The sequence below is a fragment of the Equus quagga genome, chromosome 4 (genome assembly GCF_021613505.1).
Source record: "Equus quagga isolate Etosha38 chromosome 4, UCLA_HA_Equagga_1.0, whole genome shotgun sequence".
Lineage (NCBI taxonomy): Eukaryota > Metazoa > Chordata > Mammalia > Perissodactyla > Equidae > Equus > Equus quagga.
This window is the reverse complement of record NC_060270.1, coordinates 51,921,994-51,946,403: the sequence shown is the minus strand read 5'-3', so window position 1 is coordinate 51,946,403 and position 24,410 is coordinate 51,921,994. Positions and strand designations below refer to the sequence as shown.

At 36.3% G+C, this 24,410-nt stretch overlaps 1 protein-coding gene across 12 annotated transcripts in view; it reads right to left on the bottom strand.

Moving 5' to 3' along the window:
• Positions 1 to 24,410, bottom strand: part of ZBBX (zinc finger B-box domain containing) — a 108,838-nt gene that overhangs the window by 70,622 nt on the left and 13,806 nt on the right. For all 12 annotated transcript variants that reach the window (XM_046657793.1, XM_046657796.1, XM_046657799.1 and 9 more), the window contains 3 exons: positions 18,812 to 18,860; positions 17,907 to 18,016; positions 11,107 to 11,202 (listed from right to left, as the gene is read on the bottom strand). In XM_046657793.1, the coding sequence (XP_046513749.1) occupies positions 11,107 to 11,202; positions 17,907 to 18,016; positions 18,812 to 18,860 (255 nt within the window). The remainder of the gene's footprint in view (positions 1 to 11,106; positions 11,203 to 17,906; positions 18,017 to 18,811; positions 18,861 to 24,410) is intronic.

Here is a 24,410-nt window from a genome sequence, read left to right as displayed (position 1 = left end):
CCTCAATGTAAACGGATTGAACTCTCCAATAAAAAGACACAGAGTTGCAAAATGGATTAAAGAACAAGATCCAACAATTTGTTGCCTCCAGGAAACACACCTCAGCCCCAAGGACAAACACAGGTTCAGAGTGCAGGGGTGGAAGACAATACTTCAAGCTAATAGCAAGAAAAAGAAAGCAGGTGTTGAGGTACTTACATCAGACAAAACGGATTTCAAAATAAGGCAGGTAAAGAGAGACACAGAGGGACAATATATAATGATCAAAGGGACACTTCATCAAGAAGAAATAACGCTTATAAATATCTATGCACCCAACACAGGAGCACCAAAGTTCATAAAGCAACTATTAACAGACCTAAAGGAAGATGTTAAAAACAACACAATAATAGTAGGGGACCTCAACACCCCACTCCCATCAATGGACAGATCATCCAGACAGAAAATCAACAAGGAAATAGTGGAGCTAAACGAAAAACTAAAACAATTGGACTTAATAGACATATATAGAACACTTCATCCAAAAACAGCAGAATACACATTCCTCTCAAGTGCACATGGAACATCCTCAAGGATAGACCATATGCTGGGAAACAAGGCAAGCCTCTACAAATTTATAGACCATATGTTGGGAAACAAGGCAAGCCTCTACAAATTTAAAAAAAAAATTGAAATAATAACAAGCACCTTCTCCAATCATAATGCTATAAGGCTAGAAATTAATTACAAGAAAAAAGCTGAGAAAGGCACAAGGATGTGGAGACTAAACAATACACTACTGAACAAACAATGGATCATTGAAGAAATTAAAGAAGAAATCAAAAAATACCTGGAGACAAATGAAAATGATAGCATGCCATACCAATTCATATGGGATACAGCAAAAACTGTATTAAGAGGAAAATTCATCACAATACAGACACATCTTAACAAACAAGAAAAATCCCAAAATAAGCAATCTTAAACTACACCTAACCGAATTAGAGAAAGAAGAACAAACAAAGCCCAAAGTCAGCAGAAGGAGAGAAATAATAAAAATCAGAGCAGAAATAAATTCTATTGAAACGAAAAAGGCAGTAGAAAGGATCAATGAAACAAAGAGCTGGTTCTTTGAGAAGATAAATAAAATTGACAAACCCCTAGCCAGACTTACAAAGAAAAAAAGTGAGAAAGCTCAAATAAACAAAATCAGAAATGAAAGAGGAGGAATAACAACAGACTCTGCAGAAATACAACGGATCATAAGAGAATACTATGAAAAATTATATGCCAACAAAATGGATAACCTAGAGGAAATGGATAAATTCTTGGACTCCTACAATCTCCCAAAGCTCACTCAAGAAGAAGCAGACAATTTGAACAGACCAATCACAAGGAAAGAGATTGAAACAGCAATCAAAACATCCCAAAGAATAAAACCCCAGGACCGGATGGCTTTCCTGGGGAATTCTACCAAACTTTCAGAGAGGATTTAATACCTATCCTTTTCAAGCTATTCCAAAAAATTAGGTAGTTATTATTCCTTTTCTACGTAACTCCCAACTCAGAGAGATTTAGTCTGACTGGTTATTATTATGTTGAGGTAGTTCCCTTCAATGCCCGTTTTGTTCAGAGTTTTTATCATAAATGGCTGTTGAATCTTGTCAAATGCTTTCTCTGCATCTATTGAGATGATCATGTGGTTTTTATTCCTCAGTTTGTTGATGTGGTGTATCACGTTGATTGATTTGCAGATGTTGAACCATCCCTGTGTCCCTGGTATGAATCCCACTTGATCATGATGTATGATCCTTTTGATGAATTGCTGAATTCTGGTTGCCAAAATTTTGTTTAGAATTTTTGCATCTACGTTCATCAGCGATATTGTCCTGTAGTTCTCTTTTTTCATGGTGTCCTTCTCAGGCTTTGGTATCAGCGTGCTGTTGGCCTCATAGAATGTGTTAGGAAGTGTTCCATCCTCCCTAACTACACCAGATATAAAAATTCCTCAGATTATCATGGATCTATGACAAGATGCAATAAACCATTAAATTTCTGCTTAGTAAAAATACCTTTGCAAAGGAAAGGAAATTTACTTACAAAAATATATAATTTGGGCATCTTAATCCATTAAACAAGAATGAAAAAGATGAGCTTTACCCCCAAATTTTTCCACACTATTAAAATATGTCTTTTATTGTTAGAGAAAATTGTCATCTTGCTTTTCTGATGAATCCATCTTTACAGATAATCTTAGTACAAGTTTGTTCTCTAAAAATGAGCTTTACCCTAGAGTTAACTCTGAATTTTCTATGCAAGTTGAAGAAAAAGATATCCATAAATCATTTGGCCAAAGGTTTCATCTACTCTTAGTATCAAAAGAAAGAGAGAAAAAAGTTAACTTCAGTCCAGTTGGAAAGGTAAAGAAGCAAAAGTCAGGAATTTCCATATAATGGACAACTGGAAAAGAAAAACACAGTTTGAGTAAAAGTCCCCATATAGATACATGAAGAAACAGGAGAAAACTAAATATTTACAGCGTAAAAGAAAATGCAACAGGGGAACTCACAACAGAGTGTTCTGCTCATCATGGTCTAAAAACAGATACGGAATTTGGTATAAAAAACTACTTATTCAAGCTAGATAGGAATCAAATCCTGGAAGTGTGAAATTCATATGGCTGAAGTTTATTGCTTATCTCAGCAGCATTTAAGTGTAACTTTAAGTGGAACTTAAAGGACCCTTAGATTTATCTTTCCTTGAAAGGTCTAAAGAAAACCACAGGTTTTAATGAAATATTTATGTATTATTATTCCCTCTTGACACATAAAGAGATAATAAAAATAAGCAAGGCACTGGACACATGCCCCTGATTATAAATGCAGTTTACTATTCAATAGATAGTAAATTTTGAATTAAACTCCTCTGGACTCAATATTTAGTACTATCATAAAGTAACATGAGGGAGTGGCACAGTGGTTAAGTGCACACTTTCCACTTCGGTGGCCCGGGGTTCACTGGTTCGGATCCCGGGTGCAGACATGGCACCACTTGGCAAGCCATGCTGTGGTAGGCATCCCACGTATAAAGTAGAGGAAGATGGGCATGAATGTTAGCTCAGGGCCAGTCTTCCTCAGCAAATTGAGGAGGATTGGAAGTAGTTAGCTCAGGGCTAATCTTCCTAGGAAAAAATAAATAAATAAAGTAACATGAAGTAATGAAATCAAATGCCCTTAATACAGTTAAAGTATTTTAAAATAAGACAATATAGCATATAAATGTACTGGTTCAAAAGGTAACATTATCAAAAATTTTTAAATCCTTGGTTTTAAGAAAAACAACAAAAAGTCATCTCAGTCTAAATAATTGCACTTTTCAAATTTTATTACGGTGTTACAAAATTCTATTTAGAGAGCAATCTTAAAAGTGAGTCAGAATAACAACAAGAACATAACGCGGGAAATTCACATCTGAATCCGCTTTCTATCTGCAGTTTGGACACCATATAACTAGGAACTATACTAATTATCTTAGCAAGTCTTTACTGTTGTTTCCAACTAATATTACATGTATAATGAATCCAGACGAGTTCACTGCTTTCACCAATTACTCATATTTGAGCTACACGAGGAACAAATGATTTTATATGCAATGCTTTGAATAACAGATTTTTAGGCATAAAAGAAAAAATTCAGTAACAAATAACAGTCAGTAATTTGTCATATTTGGCATTTATATATAATAATACTGTTACATCATAATTGCGTGATTTTTTTTCTCCTCTTTGTGAGGAAGATTGGCCCTGAACTAACATCTGCTGCCAATCTACCTCTTTATGCTTGAGGAAGATTGTTGCTGAGCTAACATCTACCCCAGTCTTCCTCCGCTTTATGTGGGATGCCACCACAGAGTGGCTTGACAAGAGGTGCTAGGTCCCTGCTGGGATCCGAACACATGAACTCCAGGCCCCCAAAGCAGAGCGCATGAACTTAACCACTACACCACCGGGCTGTCCACACAATTGGCTGATTTTTATCCCGTGAAGACCAATGAACACGAAATATAATAAACTACCATAAAATTTGTCAGACTCCATGAAAAACTGTAAGGTAACAGAAGTAGCCCCTGCAAATGATAAAGGCTCCTCAAACATCTAGCATCAATGTGATTGATCAAAGGTTGAGACAAGTGGCTAAACTGAGATCTTTATGGTCCCTTCCAATACTGAGACTCTATCATTCCCAATCTGGACAAAGAGGAAGCCTGTATTTCCCTAAAAATTTACTGTTTTTGTCACAAAAGATTTCCAAAGTGTATATTACTATAATACTTCTGAAAACAGCCCTAAAACTAAAGTAACAATTTCATCAATTATTTAGACTTGTTATCATTAATATATTTTGTTTTCTAGGTTCTAAATTTAGATGTGTAGGAATTGTGTTGAATTTCTACAAATGCTATATCCTGACTAGTAAAACCTAATGAATGGAGCACCTATAATGAGCAGAATTCTTTTATATTTGTTGTTATTTAATCTGATCCTCACAACAATCCTGCAAGTTTCCGAACTTGTATAAATGAGTTTTATCTTAAAGATCCCTTTAACATAAATATATTACAGAAACACTCTCCTTTCCCTTTGAGAGGGATTCGGGCCATCTCTGCAATAAACCCTTGCACTGCATCTACCCTCTCCACTGTGTCCATTTATCTGTCTCTTGCCTGTATAATATACTCCCCAAAACACTTATGTTCTCCAGCTCTTCACTGATGGTAACAAAAGCCCTACTCTCCCTTTTCCGTACCCCTTTCAAACGTCATCTTTTCCATTGCCCTAGCATTTTTTGGTACTGGTATCTAAAAAGTCATCCTCACAGATGTGGTTTCACTGAAGTACAGGCTATTAAACTGTCCCATATCTAGGTCTTCTCAAAAATTCTTGTCAATATTTCTCCAAGGAAGACATACAAATGGCCAATAAGTACATGAAAAGATGTTCAATATCATGAGTAATCAGGGAAATGCAAATCAAAACCACAATGAGATAACACATGCCCACTAGAATGCTAGAAAAGTTGGGCAGGACACAGAAATATCAGAATTCTCATACTCTGCTGATGGCAGTATAAAATGGAGTAGCCACTTTGGAAAACAATCTGGCAGTTCCTCAGACAATTAAAGATAGCATTATCACATGACCCAGCAATTCCACTATTAGAGATATATCTAAGAGACATAAAAACATATGTTCACAAAAAACCTGTTCAAAAATGTTCATAGCAGCATTGTTTATAAATAGTCAAAAGGTAGAAACAACCAAATGTCCATCAAATGATGAATGGATAAAAAATGTGGTATATCCATATAATGGAATGTTCTTCAGCTATAAAAATAACTGAAGTACTAATACGTGCCACAACATGGATGAACCTTGAAAACATTATACTAAGTAAAAGCCAGACATAAAAGACCACATGTTATATGATTCAATTTATATTAAGTGTCTAGAATAGGCTAATCTATAGAGATGGAAAGCAGATCAGTGGTTGCCAGGGGATTGGCGGGGGAGGGTATAGAGGGATGGATGTAGTAGCAAAAGGGTCTGGTGTTTCTTTTTGAAGTGATGGAAATGTTCTACAATGAATTGTACTGACAGTTACACATATCTGTGGATATTCTAAAATTCATTGACTTGTACACTTTAAATGGATAAATTGTATGGCATGTGAATTATATCTCAAAAAAGCTGTTTTTTAAAAACTCTTGTCAATGATGTCTGTACAAGTGTTCTTCATTTATCTTTTGAGTATCCCACTATTCTATTTTTTGAAATTCTGGTTAATCAGACATTTTACTGGAATGCCCACCAGAGTCTGTCTGGGCTAACTAAACTTGCAGACTCTTGAGGCCGTCATCAAACCGCTCTTGGCACTGGTCTACTCAGAAGAAGAACAGGAACAACAGTTTGCCAACAGCACAGCATGAACTGTTCTTTTTTGGTGGGAGTCTTGCAGCAGTTCACACAGAAGAACAGCTCACACAGATGAAGGACATACCTGGCTTAGAAGCCCTATTTTCCACCAGAGTCAGTCCCCACCTGCATGGCTTCCAGAGCCCCACAGCAGACGTGCCAGCTACAAAGCTTACCACACTCAGGGAGCTCTGGCTTTCTCCAAGGATATACGGTTCTCTCGTTTAGACGCAATTGCCAATCAGGAGTCATACTTCCATAAGTATGCTGTCTAGGAACACAATTGACATCCCTACCTTTATCTGTTTCCCAGGGAAAGAACTAGAAAGTTAACTAAAGTTCGAATTCTCATACAGAAGAGAAAAAGCTTTTGTTAACATTTCACCAACATAACACATTAGCATACCATAAGCTCTTCTTATTACCCAATCTCTGGTTTTAAAATTCAGAAAAAAATTAACTTCGCTACTTAAAATAGTTTTAAATTATTTCAGCAGCTTGATCATATCATTAGGGATTCATTCACATTTTCATTCATTCAAAAATTGATTTGTATGTGCCAGGCACAACGTCAAGTACTGAAACTACAGTAATGAACACGATAGAAACAGCCCCTCTCCTCACAGGATTTGAAACTTATCAGAAAATATAAGAGAGAGAATAGTCAATAACAATAAGGTTTTAAAAACCCCTTGACAGAAGAAGTGCAAAATGACAATCATATTGAAGGGCAATGAACACAGACTTGTAACACAGGAAATTAACAGTATTCCCCTTAAAGAAATAGGAGAAAAACATGCCAACACTCAGTTGTCTATAAATATTTTAAATATTTTATTTCCTTAACTGCAATATTAACTAATACTAATAAGTAGCAAATTTATACTTTTTTTAAGAATATTTACATCACCTGGACTCTAAAATCATGTGAATTGTGATAATTCCTTTTTGAGGGAACATTTACTCCCCATCCTTGTATTTCCATCTTATTGGTGAGACTTTGGGAGAAGAAAGTGAGAATGTGCACCTCCTCCCCTTCTGGGTACTCTAAGAGCTGCCGGCCCAGAGAAGGATGGATTCTGGCCTAGACATCCATTAAGGAATTTTACTGGGTCAGCCTTGCCCTGACAAAGGGAAATGTCTATACTTTTTTGGGGGTGTGAGACCGGGGGAACAGCAAATAAAGTTCAACTCAAGAAAGAATCAGGAAGCTGAATTTGTCTGAACACCCATGCCACAACCACCAATTCTGATTTATCAATAATAAAACTGACATTTTGATTTCTACTTTTTGACTCTAATATCTATTTCTCACTTGATTCAGAATTTGGAAAATGAAGAAAGAGGTGTTATATATTGCCCTTCAAAAATAGCAGCAGACTCTAAAATTAGGCCAACAATTATCTGTAATTTCACTCTGAATTACATATTGTCATGGGTCAGGTTCCTCAGGAAACAAATTCTGAATTTGCCTGCATGACTTTTACTGGGGAGTGTCCTGAGAAGAACCCCTGTGGGCAAGTGAAAGCAGGAGAATTGGGCAAAGAGGAAAGCTGGATTCAATGCAATTGTCAGTCCCAAGGGAGAAGTTGTAATGGCCATCAGAGTCATCCCCAAATGAGGCAAGGGATCTGCTAGGAATTTGTACTCTCACATAGGCCAGAAATTGGACCAGAAAGTGGGCTGCCTCCAGGGATGGAGTATAATCTAGGAAGTGACAGGTCCCTTTGAGCAAACGCAATTCCTGGGGAGAGACTCAACTATGATCCATCTGCAGGTGACACTCCAGGTAGCTGAGGCAGTGAGTGTCTCTGTCCTAAAGAGGAGTATCTGGGTGGCACAGGATCTACCATATGTGTATGCGCAACATTTAAAATGGAGCACATTAAGATCACCCAAGTGAGTAACCATGATATTATCAAAAATGGCTAGCTATGACCTAAAAATACTGTCTTATTCTGACCAGTAACAGAATGATGATAGTGTGAGCCTCAAAGCTGATATTGGTCATTGTCAACTAAAAGAAAAAGTCTACCATAAAGTCAGTAAGCATGAATCGTATTCTGATGATAACTCAGTTCTGCCTGGCAATTATTTTCCTGTAGGTATGTTCAAGTAAATATATATTCCCACTGGCATCCATATTTATATAGGCACATCTTTCTCTGGAGATAAGAAAGTAAAGAGGCTGCAGATAAATGCTTCATACCAGAAAACAGGGAAATCCTACCTCAATTATCCCTTCTTTCTTTACTAACCTCCCCCCTTCCCAAGGTCTCTCCTTCCAGTTAAGAAAATCTCCTTCCAATTAAGAAAATATATTTATCAAAATCTGTTAATGATTTACTTAATCCGGCCTCCCTTTGTGCGTGTCAGACTTCACAATAGAATACCTTTTGCTTGTTTCCCCCCTCCCATTGTTTATTCTCTCTGATTAACCTCATCTTTTCTGCTTGATCATATGTTGTTAAAAGGAAATAGGAATGTCCAGTATATTAAGACGTTATTTTTCATCAATGTGAGGCTCCTCCACTGAAAAAAACTTTTGTTGCAACTCTCAGTGTCGAAAATTATTCTAAATGTAGTAGAATTTCCATTCTTAGTAACTCCCCTCATGCATTTACACTTTCTTTTGCACATAATTAACTGCTTAACAGAGGTTGGAGAAGGCAAAAAAACTTGTGTTAGAATCACTGCCAAGTATAAATCATTCATAAATCAAAAGAAAGGTCCTCTGAAATTATAATCTTAGTCAATATGGAAATGGTAGTAGTTTGCCTTCAATTTTTCAGGGATTTCTCTCTTAAGTAAAACAAGATATGCTAATAATAAATGGTCCCTCTTGACTGCGAAATTTGCAAGAACACATGGGCAATAAGATGAGGCTGAAATGGTTTACAAACATCAAATTTGGCTATACTTTATAATAACCAGAAATGCCAGCATAGGTTAAAGAATATAAAGTATGGCAACCATTAGCCTAGAATGCTAGCTTTTCATGTAGTAATGCTTAATATTCAAATACCAAATGTCTACCCTAACTTCTCAGATTAGATATGAGTTCAACAGTCAACAAAAATGTTTCATGACTGTAACAGCTACAAAATATTTGTGAAAACACTGAATGACTGGGTGATAATGGCGAAACGGAAAGAGAGATCCACACAGAGCCGACAAACGGTCACCAGACCAAGACACAGCAGCAACCAGAACTTCAGGGCACAGGGTGAAAGGAGGGAGAACGACGAAAACAAGGAGAACAAAAGCAAAGGGGAAAGAATTAAAGGGTTAAACAGAGGACAGAAATAGGACAAAAATGGCAGATGGCTAAAGGGACAATTGATTAAAGTCAAGAAGTGATGACAGAGAATAGGTAAGGCCATGATATAGGAGAAAAATGAAATACCAAGCAGAAGAGCAAATCTCTTAGGAGGAACGTGTAGCTAAGCATAGTACATTAGCTGGTTGAGACCTTTGTCTTACTAACTGTTATAATAGCTAAGAGTCAAAATAATGGGCAGGAGTCATCAGTACACAGTGAGACTGTGTTCACCGTACTCTACAAAGATGGGAGGGCGTATGTCATACATTTTGAAATAGTTTCCTTTAAAAAAACTTTTAAATTTTTTGCTGAGTGAATAAGTAGACAAATTTCCTTGAATTATGTAGAAAAAATGATATCCTTCAAAGTATATCCTTACTTAGCAATGTGGGTAGATGAAATGACATTATATAAAAAGAGTAACAAACAAAGGGAAGGCAAGAGAGAAGAGAATCAGACTTGGATAAATCTGGAAGGTCAAATACTGAGGTGAGGGAAGGAGCCACGTCTCATTCTCCTTTGTATCTCACACCAACCAGCACAGCGCCTAAATTCAGTGATAATCAGAAAATGTGCTGAATAAATCATGGAATGGAAAATTCCTAATATGAACTCACAGTGGGGTAATTACACATTTTACCCTTAAAATGGACTGCTTTTATTTAAATTTTATATTATTCCTATATTAACAATCACACTCACTTTTTTATAAATTCATTTTCATTTCTATGACTGTCCCATTGTGCAATCCTGAGGGAGAGGTGTAAGAGGTGGTGGTTTTTTGTTTTCTCTCCATCATTTCTGCCCGGACCCTCCAAACATTAAGTAGCCAGTGGAAAGTAACTGAGTGGTAAACACTGACATGAGGAAGGTCTATTTTATGTTTTGTGGTTATCATGACTTTGGTCACCAGCATCCTTGAGAGCTACCAATATTTATCTTGAAGCAACATGTTAAGATTAAAATCTACCAGTGATCTTTGTACATACAGATTTGATCTTCTCCCTCTCTTTACCTACAAGATAATATTAAAGTCTTTAACCCATCACACCAGGTCCTTGGTTCTCACTTTTACCTTCAGGTCCTTAAAAGCAGGACTTTAGTGACACTCATCTGTGTAAGGTCACTGCCTAGCACAGACCTGGCTTTCTGAAAAGTATTCAATAAATATTTGTTGAATAAATTACTGTAAAATGAATGAAATCTATGATAAATCAATGCATTATTAAATGTTATTGGTATAATGTCTTATGCATATTTAGCCATATTTATTGCTTAAGCATTAGAACAACAAAGCCATCTGACAAGTTTGAGTTTAGGTATTTCGAAAAACAATGACTATATGAGGATAAATAAAATCTTCTGATACGTAGGAGGAAAAGTAGAAAGCTGAGAGATAAGCTTATTTGAATAATAACAAGAGAAGACAAATAAAAGACTAATTTTTTAAAATAAACATGAAAATGTAAGAGATTTCTATTTATAAACTTGATAGAAATAAAAATAAGCCATGTGTTTATTTTAAAAAACAATAGAAAAAACTGTTGTCTAATTTTTAAATGTAAAGTTCACAGACAGGATGCATAATCTAAAAACTCTAATCAAGCTAAGTGTTTCAGGAACTATATTAAAACAGTTTAAATAGCAAAATAGAATCCAAATTAGTGTTCAGTAAAATAATTTCAAGATATATGTAAAGACTGTCTATACATAATATAATTTTAGAAATTAACATAAATCATCCTAAATTCTAGATAATTAAATATGTTTTAAATGTCTTTGTGTTGAAACATTTTATAAATACACTGCAAGTAAAGCATTTTGAAGACATTACCTGCAAAAGAGTTGTTCTGTGGAGCTTCAGTGCCCCCTTCTGGTGAATTTTAGCGAAGCATCCTGAACAATAATCTTCCCCACATTCAAGGCATACCTTGAAAGATAATAAAAATCATACAATCTTAGAATATGGCTTTGAGAACATATTTGTGTAAATATTTCATTGTTCTCATCTTTATTTCTTTAATTACACACCTAGATGTCATCAGAATTGAGAAGCCCGAGGAAACTTGTCCCAGTTAAGATTTAACTCTGAGAAAAACTTGTAAACTAATTACTCTTGTATCAAAATACATATAATAGCAACAATGTAGGTTTTAGATATATGTGTTAGACGTATGTATGTGTGTATAATTTCTGAATAAGTCATATAAGAATCAGCAGCCTCAGGTCAAACTTCTTGACCTAGTAAAAACTCAACAGCGTTATCTCTGGGTCACAACTATATTTTTACGAATTCTTTTACCATTCTTTATGGATTTACATGGTACAACTATAAAAATTATACGTATACTATTTGCCTCTAAAAGTACCCATACAATTCCTTGAATGGGATTTCTTCAATGATGATTCTTAAAACATGGTTTTAAAATTGTTCTTAGAAGATTCCTAAGGAAAGAAAGTAAAAAAAAAAAAAAAAAAACAACATGACGGAAATGCATCAAAATGTCAGCAATGTTTATGACTGGTGAAATGATTATGGGCAAGTTTATATTTACCTTCCAAATTCTCTATGGTGTTAAAATGTAAATTTTAAAAAATTTAGGGACAAATTGAATAATGTGATATACCTTTATCTATGATGGTACCAAGCAACACTGAAAGTAAAGAGAAAATGGAATTTTCACTGTAAGTGAAATTACTATCGTGCAGTCGTACAGCCACTTCAGCACTCTTTACAATATGACAATAGTAGTGGAAACGGCTAAGATCCCTCATTTTCTTGAGTTTGGCCTCGATTGAGAACGACCAGTAGCATAAATCATTGTGAGGACTTGGAGAGATGCTGTCAGAAAGTCTGAGTCAAGGAGCTCACATTCCCTTGACACCTCTTCCATTTCCTCTCCCCTTGGGGAGCCCACGACCATTCTCCCCCTCCTTCCTCTCTCCTCATATCAGGGAATAATAAGCATAAAGCAGTTGCCACAGACTGGGGAAGGGTCGACCAAGCTCTTCTGCTTGTACTGGTCAATGGTGACTGAAATGTGCAATACAGTGATGCTTCTCAAACTGCACTGTGCATATGAATCACCTAGAACTTTGTTACAGTGCAGACTCTGGTTCAGGAAGTCTGGACTGCCACCTGAGATCCTGCATTCTAACAATGTCCCAGGTGACGCCCAGGCAGCTGCTGGTGTGCAGACCACACATTGAGTAACAAGACACTAGGATGCATAGGATGTAGAAAAGGAAACTAAACTCTTATTCAAAACTCAATAGGAGACTTTGAAGCCCAATAATTTTTTAAAAATTGTTACAAGCCCCCATGATGACAATAATTTAGCCAGGTTTATTAAATATAAAATGATTAGTACAACACTAAAAAAAGGTTAAAAGAGTGCGAAATTTTATATAACTAAAATGAAACTAAAAAGGAAGGCTAGAATCAAATAATAACAACAACATTCACAACTTGTAGTGAGGGCTTACTCTCACTGTTCTAAGGGTTTTACATGTGCCATCTTATTTAATCCTTGCAACAGCATCTCCATCGCGAAGATGAGGTAACAAAAGAACATGATGATTGGAAATTTGTCCAGTTGGACAGGTAATAGAGCCAGGATTGCATCCCCACAGTCCGGCCGAAAGCTCAAGCTCTTACCCATGACCCACATTACAAATCATTAAATCAATCATTGACCATTAATTGCAGCCGTGATCGTTTATTGAAAAACCTTGATAAAATCTGCAATTTAAAAATCCAACATTTCAAATGACTACATGGTCTGGTATTTGTCAAAATCTGAATGTGTTTTTTCAAATATGATTAGCTAAAAGGCACCGGATTTTTTACTTAAGCAGAAAAAAAATAAACACCATCCCTACTATGGGAACTAGTCCTACCTACCAACCCTTGTTTCAAGAGCTACAGTCTCTTAGAGAAATGATGGTGATAACATCATCTAAATCCATAATTTTTCAAGTGCAAAATCAATTGAAAAGCTATAATGTCACATACATATATGGTAGTATTATTGTATTGCTGTAGATTACAAAATGTATTCTGCTTAATTTTTATTTTACATATCTGCTAACATTTTAATGAATTTCTCATAAATATTTGGCATTGTTTTTACAATGTAATATAGAGGGCTAAAAACCAGTTTCAGTGTATAATTCTAAGCCAAGTATTTGTTAACAACAGACTTTTAATGAAAATAGCCAAATGGATGTTGTTGACTGGAAGATCAAAGGTGGAGATGCAGAATAAGCTTATATATTTTGTTAGACAAGCATATATGGATTTAAATGGGGTTGAAATGACCACCAACTGGAAAATATTTTTAGGCAGTTTGTAAAACTGGCAGGAACATACTACAAACTACTAGATAAGGACTCCATTCCACCACACGTGCTTCTTTGATGGTGGAATACCCAAGTGCAGTTTTAGCAAATACATACACTAAGCTTTCAGAATCCACCTAGTTTAATTAAATTTCCACATTTGCCAAATTAATATATAATTTTTAACTATCCATTTCACTTTTACCATGTAAGACTAGCCTAAAGCTACTGGAATTTCTTTTTAAAAAATAAGAAATTTGGAAGTTTGGGGTTTTATTTTTACCCTCAATACATGTGAGTGCATTAGGACATGAGAAAATGTGCCAACAATACAATACATATAATTTTTTGTCTCCTCTTAATGTGCCGGGCACAATGTTAAATACTTCACACACACTAACCATTCTCCTCAATAACTTTGAGGTATAGACTACTGTTATTTCTATTATCTCATTTTACAAATGAGAAAACAGAAATACAAAGGAATTAAGTCATTTGCTAAAGGTCACATAGCTAATAACAAGGAAAGTTGAGATTCAAATCCCTCAAACACAAGCTCTTAACCCCTACTCCCCATACACAGTTTTCCCTATGATAAGATATAGAAAGGTTGACTCTAATTATCGAGTCAGCATTACCATTGAGGATGAGGGAAGCTAAGAGCACAAGAAAGCTCAGAGTTTAACACTACCACTGTCTACTTCATTAGATCTGCCGCGCCTGGACTTTTAAATAACTTATTGTTGTGCTTTAACAAGTATCATGAGACATTATTTCCATTTCAATTCAAAGAACATCCTTTCTTAAAACTTAGCAAAATTCTTTAAGAACATGTAGGGCCTAAATCTTGGCTTCTATATATGATAGTTTTCAGGTAAATCAGTTTTATAATTCCTGCACACATCGTCACTCTCATCTGCTTTCCAGCCAAGGCACATGACATTTGTCTCGTCTGGGATGTTCTTTTCTTGCTTTTCCTTCTCTCTGAAAAAACAGATCCTTTATTTCTCGGTCAGATCTTATCTCCATATACCATAGTGTTCAAATTCCACGGCCTTTAAACAGTGCTCAACATAGGCTAGGATTCACAAGAAATACTGACTCATAGATCCTACATGATCATCCACAGTGGACCCCAACAACTTAATTCAGCCAGTAAGCGCCTTTTAGTTTTCATACTTCCAACTCCATGAATATTAGCATTTCTCTATATTTTTTAAACATTTCTGAATAAATACAATTTGAGTCCTTAAATTATTGTCCACCACTAAATCAAATCATATAAGAAAATAGTATGATGTAATAGAACATTATACCAAGAACCAGGGTTTTACATTTAATATTGTTATTAGCTCTTTATTAAATTGACAGCATTCTACCCCTTTGAGCCCAGTTAAAACTGCCATGAAATAAGGCTAGTAACACAGTTTTAAATCAAAAGTGATTATGGCCAAATTCTCTGAAACTATAACAAATTTTAGTTATAGTAATCTACAAATATTAGTTATAATCATTCAATTCTTTGGGGGAAAACTTCTTCCTACGTGTGTGTAATATTTTAAATTGCAAATGATATTGGAGTACCTTCAATACTAAGTGAAAGGAAGATATATCTAATGTCTATATTACAGAAAAGTTTTAAAGAAATGATTCATTCGACAAATATTTTTGAGTGGCTACTAAATTGCAGGCATAATTCTAGGTGGTGGGCACACAGCAGTGAACAAAACTAAATCCTTACTCTCATGAAGTTTATATTGTCGGTGGGTGGAAAAGAGTCAAATATATAACAAAGGATGATAAATGCTATGCAGATGAATTTAGCAGCTTCACCAAACTACAGAGTGCAATTCAGCTATTGTTATTTTATAAAGGACTATCAGGGTAGGTAACATTTGAGTTGACTTTTATTGATACGATAAGGAGACTGTGGGAGGAGAAAATTTGCTGGAGAGATATTAAGGGTTCAATTTTGATTTCTGTTAGACACTCAAGTAGAGGTAAGGATGAAGTAGTTTGAGTCGAAAGTTCAGGGGAGAGGTATGAGTTAGAGATGCAAATTTGGGAACCATCAATGTAGAGATGGTCTTTAAAACCAAAAAGTGGATGAAATTACCTAAAGAGTAAGCACGGATAGACTAGAGAAGAAGCCTAAGGCCCGAGCCTGTGGCACTCCAATGTTAAGGGGTCAAGAAAACAGAAAATCAATAAAAAAAAAAGACTGAGAAGCTAGCAAAGGAAAATGAAACCAAGAGAGAATGGTGTGCCAGAGGAAGTCAAGGGAAGAGTCATCGCAGAGGGGAGGGATACTGTATCAAACATTATGGATAGATTAAGATAAGAATGGAGAATTGGCCACCATACTTACTCTATGTCTCTTACACTACGTACTCTAGTGGGAGTCACTAGAGACCTTGATAGGAACTGTTGCTGGACAGTAGTGGAGACCTAATACTCAATGGTGAGGGTTCAAGAGAGAATGAGAATTTAGGAATTCCCTTTCTGGATACATACTCAGAAGAACCGAAAGCAGGAACCTGGACAGGGATTTGTACACTCATGTTCAGAGTGCCATTATTCACAAAAGCTAAAGGGTGAAAACAAGCCATGTGTCCCTTGGTGGATGAATGGATAAAGAAAATGTGGAAAATACATACAATAGAATATTATTCAGCCTTAAAAAGGAAGGGAATTCTGACATATGCTACAAGATGGATGAACACTGAAGACATTATGATAGGTGAAATAAGCTGGGGACAGAAGGAGAAATACTGTATGGTTCCACTTAGGCGATGTACCCAGAAGGGTCAAATTCATACATAGAGACAGAAAATAGAATGGTGGGGGCCAGCCCGGTGGCTCAGCAATTAAGTGCACACATTCCACTTTGGTGGCCCGGGGTTCACCAGTTTGGATCCCAGGTGCAGACATGGCACTGCTTGTCAAGCCATGCTGTGGTAGGCATCCCACATATAAAGTAGAGGAAGATGGGCATGGACGTTCGCTCAGGGCCAGTCTTCCTCAGCAAAAAAAAAAAAAAGGAGTCTTGGTGGCAGATGTTAGCTCAGGGGTAATTTTCCTCAGAAAAAAAGAAAGAAAATAGAATGGTGATTGTCAAGGGCCGAGGGGAGAGGGGAATGGGGAGTTCTTTTTTTAACAAGTACAGAGTTTCATTTCTGCAAGGTGAAAAGAGTTCTGAGGTTGGACAGTGGTGATGGTAGCACAACAATGGAATGTACTTAATGCCACAGAACTGTACTCTTAAAATCGCTAAGATGGTAGCTTTTAAATTATGGTATATTTTACTATAACTGTTTAGAAAGTTCATGAAATTAACAGCAACGAAAAGTTAGAGAGCTGTCAAAAAGTACTATTTTTTGCACTTTTTTTCAATTTCACTTCATAACTTTTGAAGGAAAATAAATAAATACCACTTGAGGGAAAAACAAAAAGACCTTGTTGATAAATGTCCACAGAACCCTTAAACATAATAGTAGAAAAACCCTGAAACAATTCAAGCGTCATTCACCATGTCAATAAATAAACCGATGTTGGCATATCTGTACAATGGAATACGACTCAGCAATACTCATGAACAAACTCCTGATAAATGTAACAACATGGATGAATCTCCATGTGGAGCAAAGGAAGATATATATATTACACAGGAAAATGTATACCATACCATTTCATCTACATAAAGTTCAAGAATAGGCACCACTAAATGTATGGTGCTAAAACTCAGAGCAGCGGTGGGCTTTGTAGTGGGGATTAATTGGAAAAGGCACAAGGAACTGCCAGGGGTATTCTGTTATCTTGATGGAGGGGTATACATTTGTCAAAAGGCATCTAATTGTACAACTAAGATCTGTCCATTTCACAGTACATAAATTATAGCTTAATAAAAGAAGAGAGAGAACGGGAGGAGAGAATATGATGACGGCAAATGTAAAAAACTCCAGAAATTTTACTAAAAGGGCTACAGAGGGAGATGTGGGGGTCAAAGAAGAATTTTTGTTGTAGTTTTGGTTTGGGAAATGCTGCAGCAGGTTTGTGTGCTGATGTGCATGATCCAAGGGAGAGAGAATAAGAGTCATGTGATGCCCTTACACAGGAATGAGAGGATGACTTCAGGGCATCATGTAGGTGTTGGCCTTACCTGGCAGCATGCACACTGCACCTTTCCTAACAGTAAGGAAGGGAAAGTATACGGCTACCACAGCAGGTCAAGCTGGGGAGGAGTGTGAGACCACGCGCAAGTTCTATTCCAGTATCTTATTACAGTATACGTACTAGCAGAGCAGCTTTGTTCTCGCACTGTCCACAAACCTTCCCTTTTATCTTGGGTTTTTCACTTTCAGGAGAATTTGCCATTTTACAATTAAGTGGTTGTTTCACCGGCTCTGAAACAACAAAAAACGTCAAACCAATCACATTAAAATACGATGTTCAGCTTTCTGATTGATAACAATGAAATTATGCACATTTCGAAACTCTCAAACAACATTTAAATATCAGTTGTCCAATAAGAAGGCATGTACTCAAATCTAATGTTCACAGTAGACTGGGGAGCCATGGTCCCCCTCCTGCCCCATGACCACAGGACCACACACATCCACCCACAGGGCATTCTGTCCCGTCTCTGGATCAAACTGAAGCCCACACAGAACAGCTTCCATAATAAATGTTATATATATTTCTAGAACTTGTTCTGCCAAATTATCTCAACCATTAAAATTAAATGTTCATCCTCTTAAAAAATCTTAAATTATTATAAATTCAAAATTGATTTTTTGTTTTTGCTATTGTCAAAAAATTTATTAAAATGTAAAGTAATTTTTCAATATCCTTTTAATCTCCTAGAGTGAAATTTCACTTTATACATTTATACTGATAAATTCTCTTCCTGGTTAAAAGACTGCGTTGATAAACTTTAAGAAACAGTGCTATGAAAGTCCTCACTTTGGAAAAACTCTATTACTATAATCGTATTCTAAGTTGACATTTTCTAACATAAAATAAGGCCCCTCCCCCCCAAAAAAACATAAATCAAATGTGTTTTGAATATCAAACATAAAGTGTCATCATTTGGCGATTTAGAATCTTTATGCTGCCTGAACAATTCTAGCACTTAAATTTCTTACGTAAAAGAAAGATTACATCTTTAGAGTCTAATAATATAGTAGTAAACTGTTTACCTTGAAGCTGCTCCTTCAGTAATTTTAATTTCACTTTTCCAGCAGAAAACTGTATTAATGAAATAGATATTATTTGTCAGGTATGCATTCTCTTATTCAAAGAAATTTTAAGTTACTAACAAAAATATTAGAAAGCCATAACGTTTTGGTGCATCTTGAACAAAACATTTTTTTAAAGAATAATATAAAATTAATAGGAGATTATCATGAAAACATGTATAGACCTTTTAATTAAATTAAGAGAAAATTCATAAAAAGAAAATAAATTGTGGAAATATATATAAGCCCATTTTTAAAGTATGTCATAAGTTATTTTTTAAACAAAAACTCTTTATATACCATCATGACATGATTTGGGGAAAGCACTAGTATTCAAATATTATAAGGGCTCAGCAAGCCTTTTCTATCTCTGATCTTTCTGAAACACGCACAATCTAATATTTCTGTAGACTGAATCTAAACTGGATCCTTACTGAGCTACCCTGCTTACATAACTGTGGAAGCCAATATTATTATCTTATTTGCCCAATTTAGAGAACTACATGTTTAAGCATCATAGACAACCTTCAAATATATTATTTGTGATCCCTGACTTTCCCCAATTGTAGCCAAAAAAATTGAGTAAGTAAGATTCACTGCTAGATATTTCAAATAAATAATCACTTAAAATCCTTGGATCTTAAGATTTTAAGAAATAAAACAGATGCCAATTGCTTGCCAACATACTTGCCGTGGTCTTAATAAAATCAACAAAGTACAGAAACGAGCACGGAGGATGGTACCCATTTACACAGACACTGTCAATTGATGTCTAGTTTTCAATTTGCAATTTGCATGCTCAATTGCCCAATTTGTACATGAGAATATGAGAACAATGGTTGCCTCTATGTCTGTGGCTGTACCAACTGCAGTCATCTCTGAAAATTCAGGCCTAATTATTCTCAGTGAATCTGGTGGTTTTGCTTCAAAAGGACATTTGTTGTTCACATTTTTTAAGCAGCTGCTCAGATGCTATGTACCAAACACAGAAGAAAAGAAAATAAGATTGAGATAATCAATTTTTATGTGAATCACACTTTTATTTTTAAACTGGCAATGTTATACAAGTTACAGATAATTTAATCTCATTTTTCATAACCAAATTATCCAATATTATTACCTTAATGATACATCTGAATTGCAATATGATCAATGCGGTTGTAGGTTACCTGGGCAGAATGGATGTGCCAAAGCAAACTAAACCCATTATTAGGGAAATTTTATAATTTGTTTTTATTATTGTGAATAATATCTTTCTGCCTATAAATATAGCCATATTTACTTCAGATGATTCAAACTGCATAAAAATATTTCAATGAACAAGCTGCCAGCTGCTATTTTTAGGCAAACAGAATTTCCTCCTAAGTCTGATTTTTATCTGTTTGGGGAAGAGTTGAGAGTAGAGTAGAAGCGGACCAGGGATACACACACACACATATCCGTATACACACACACACATATATACATATATATGACTGTATGTATATGCATATGTATGTATATCCAAAACATCAGGAATTCAATATACTGAAGCTTATGCCTTATTAACCCACTTACGCCTCCACCAATAGACATTGAAGAGGTGCCAGGATCCAGGGCAGCTTAGTGGCTCTACCATACAGACACATCTGGACCATTGGGGTCAGACTATGCCGTCATTATCAGCCTCTCTGGCATTCACAAACACCTCCAAACTCCCACCAATGCCCTAATCTGCCATGCTAGGCCCACATTCCTCCCAGAAGACACATTTTCATATATTCTCATTCTTAATTCGATTAGCTACTTAACCTTTGCCATTCTCTTCTACTTTTCCTTCCATCCAGGCTCCCTGTCATCCACGGAACCCTTATTAAATAGTCATTTAATTGTCTTATGCCTTAAACCTTTCCTAAAACTCTCTCTTCCAAACGTTCACATTAACTGGACCCACCTCTCCTAAGATAAAACCTTCTCTACAGAACTCTCCAGAGAAACTAGCTCCATTTCTACTCCCTTTCACTCACCAGGAGAGAAGGAAATTTTTCTCCCTGTTTGCTCCTCAATACTGCTTCCAGAATATTGCTTCACTCTCATCCTTCAGCAAAGTTGTCTCTGCTGAAGGTCCTCACCATCCACTTATTGCCTTTATCAATATCCAGGATCCTCTTCCACCTGACCTTCGCCAATCTGCTCAGTATTTCTCTCCATCACAATTCCGGGTGATGACCGTGGGGATTTCAATGACCCTGTTCACCTGACATCCTGATGCTGAAAACCCTCCAACATGCTGATTACTGTGAACATCTAAGAGCCTCTTCAGCCACCTGACCATTATGACCAAATCTTGAACCTAAGCAGCACTCTGAATGGCCACACCTTCAAAATCCCAAACTCAGAGTTTCTCAGTGCTTACCATGGTCATGTACCTCCTTCCTCTCAGACCTCTGACATCTGCCTCCCATTGTGATGAAATAATACTGACTGGAGCCCCTACAAATCCAGGCTGAATAACCCCAGTGGGCTCTTAGGGCTCTTCAGCCATCCATTTATTCATTTGCTGCTAAACCTTAATCATGATTCCCACAGCGGCTACTCCAAACCTTCTGCATTCCAAAAACTCAAATTCAACCCCACTTCCCTTCCTTAATCTGAGCAGATGATCTTGCTTTCAAATTTACCAAGAATGTTGAGGCTAAGATTTTTCCACAGCTTGCTGCCTCATGACCTGTCAAATGCAACCTCGAAAAATTTACCTTTACTGCCACCTGTTTTCTCTGCCATCTTTCTTGTCTCAGAGAAAAGGTGCCGTCCTCCCCTTGGTTAAGGTCTCCTTAATGAGCCATCTCTTCAAGGCTACACCCCTAGCAACTGGCACCTCTCTCATTTGCATCTTCAATCTTTCCTCCACTAGTGAATCCACCACTCAGCTGCAAACTGGCCCACATCTTCTTCCTGATTCTAAAAAACAACATAATAAAGTCTGTCCTTGATCCTGTTAAACCCTTGAGAGGTCACACTGCTCTCATGTTCACTGCAACATTAGTCTACTCATTGCCACTACCTTTCTTTCTCAACCACTTGAAATACATTTTTACATCTAACAATGACCCAATCATCAACTCAAATTCAGTGTTTATAAAAATTCTCATTCTCCATAAATAAACATTTTAATGTGATTTTCAGTTAATGTTACAATTGGTTTCACACATATTATCTCACACATTGCTTCAAACTGAAGTAGTTAGCAAGAATTGTTAGCATGTGTACAAATATGGTAACAAAAGCTCATAAAGTTTAAGTGACTTGCCTAAAATCACAGAGCTAATGAAATAAGTCAGGATTTTAATCTATATGGTCTAACACAGAGTTTCTTGATCTTGGTACCACTGACATTTTAGGCCAAATAATTCTCTGTTGTGGGGGCTGTCCAATGCATTGTAGGATGTGTAACAACACCCCTGGCCCATAGCCACTACATATCATTATCAAAAACCTCTCTTAGTAAAGAGAACTAAAAATGTCTGCAGACGTTACCACATGTCTCCTGGAGGCAAAATTTCCCCCTGTTGAGGAACACTGGTCTAAAACTGTACTCTCACTTTTTCACTACACAATGTGTCAGACAATGTTGACTTCTCTGTATTTTCTAAAACCACTCTCCTTTACTTTCGTCGTCTATGAAACTATATTTCTTTGATTCTACTTCTACCATCCTTTCCCTTCTCAGCCTCCCTTTGCTGGAGAGCTGGCAAATCACCTTAGAACCAGCCTGAATGCCTGCATTCCAAATCTTGGCCCCGACACTTGACCTTGAGCAAGTTATTAAACTACATTGACGTTAAATTACTTCATCCATGGAACTGGAAAAATAACAACTGGCTCTTAAGAGTGATATGATCACTTAATGAGATAAAACAGGAAAAGCAGCTGAACTGTTGGCTGGCATCAAACAGACCGTGAGTAATATTAAAGTTTTCTTTGCCTCTTTGTTCCTTATCCTCCACACCTGCCCTCCATGAGCTTTATCCTTGACATCTTTCTCCTCCTTTTTATAACTTCTTACGGAGCACATCTACTCTCTCAGCTTCAATTAACACATGAAAATTCAAAAAGACCTCTAAATCTTTGAAATTTGCTAAGAGACTAGAACTTAAATGTTCTCACTAAAAAAAAGTCAATAAAAAGGGTAAATATGTGAGGTGATGACTGTGTTAACTCGATGGGGGGAGTCTTTTCACAATGTATACATTTATCAAGTCATCATGTTGGACTTTTTAAATACGTTACAATTTTGTTTATCATTTATACCTAAATAAAGCTGGGAAAAGAAAGAGAGAGAGAGAGAGGGAAGGAGGGAGAGAGTAAGAAAGGGAAAGAAAGAAAGGAAGCTAGCTAGCTCTAAATCTATACCCTAGAATTTTTTCCCAACTCCCTTCTTTATTCTATCTCCTAGGCAATCCAGTCTGGAATATCAGTTATATATTTGACTTCCTCTCTTCTTTTCTCACTGTTTTTTGGCTCCGTATTTTCCTTTATACTTTTTCTGCTATGTTCTAATTCAGACTCTTCTCATCTGACTTCTGGATTCTTTCAACAGTCTTCTAAATAGTCTCTCTGCCTCTATGCCAGTAGCCTCCAAAGAAGCATGCATGCCTGAGGGAGCTCAGGAAAAGACCAAAGAGTAGAAAAGAAGCATCTATTTATGTTTATATCATCCTTGACTAATTTCCATATTTTGTTTCACAATGCACATATTAATAAACTAGTATGTATATAAATAAATTCTATTTATGAATAAAACAAAAAGTTCATGAATAGATAGTCCATGCCTAAAATATATTCTTAATTGATGTGATGCGTGATCAAAAGAGTTTGGATAGCATGTGCTCTACACGCTAGTTATAAACTCCAAATGCACTGAGAATTTGAACAAGATCAGCCATCATAAATCATTACCTTAATCTTGCCTCCCTCCTGCTCAAAAGCTATCGGGGATTCCCTTCACCCAGGGAAAAAGCCGAGTCTCCAAGTCTAGTATTCAAGGCCCTCTCTGCTCCTGCCCAATCTCACTTTCTACACCCACCTGCTACAGCTCCCCAGCCCCATGCCTTCACCCCCCTCCTCAATTATGAGGTTTGTGGGGGCTGGAATTCTGATTCATTCATCACTTTTTCCTTACAAATACATTTAACAGACTCTCAAATATTTGTAGAACTAAACTATTATTTCCCAAGTACAGATGGCTCATGCACTAAATGGTCATGGCAAAAATTCCACACTGATTTTTCCCATAAATATTTTCATATGTGCATCGTCTTTCGCATTAGATGAGTCTCTCCTTGAGAACAAGGATAACTCACTGTAATAAGACAAAGGCACTTAATAAATGCTATTGAATAAATAAGTCAATAATCACAAAGAGTCTGCATTGTTAATATATTATATTTACGATAACATCTGAAACATGTAACACTATCTCAGAATGAAAAATGGAAAGTGGATTATAAAACTTTTAATCCAAAAATTAAGGAAACATATCTCACTAACAGAATGACACTAAAGAATAAAATGCTTTTTT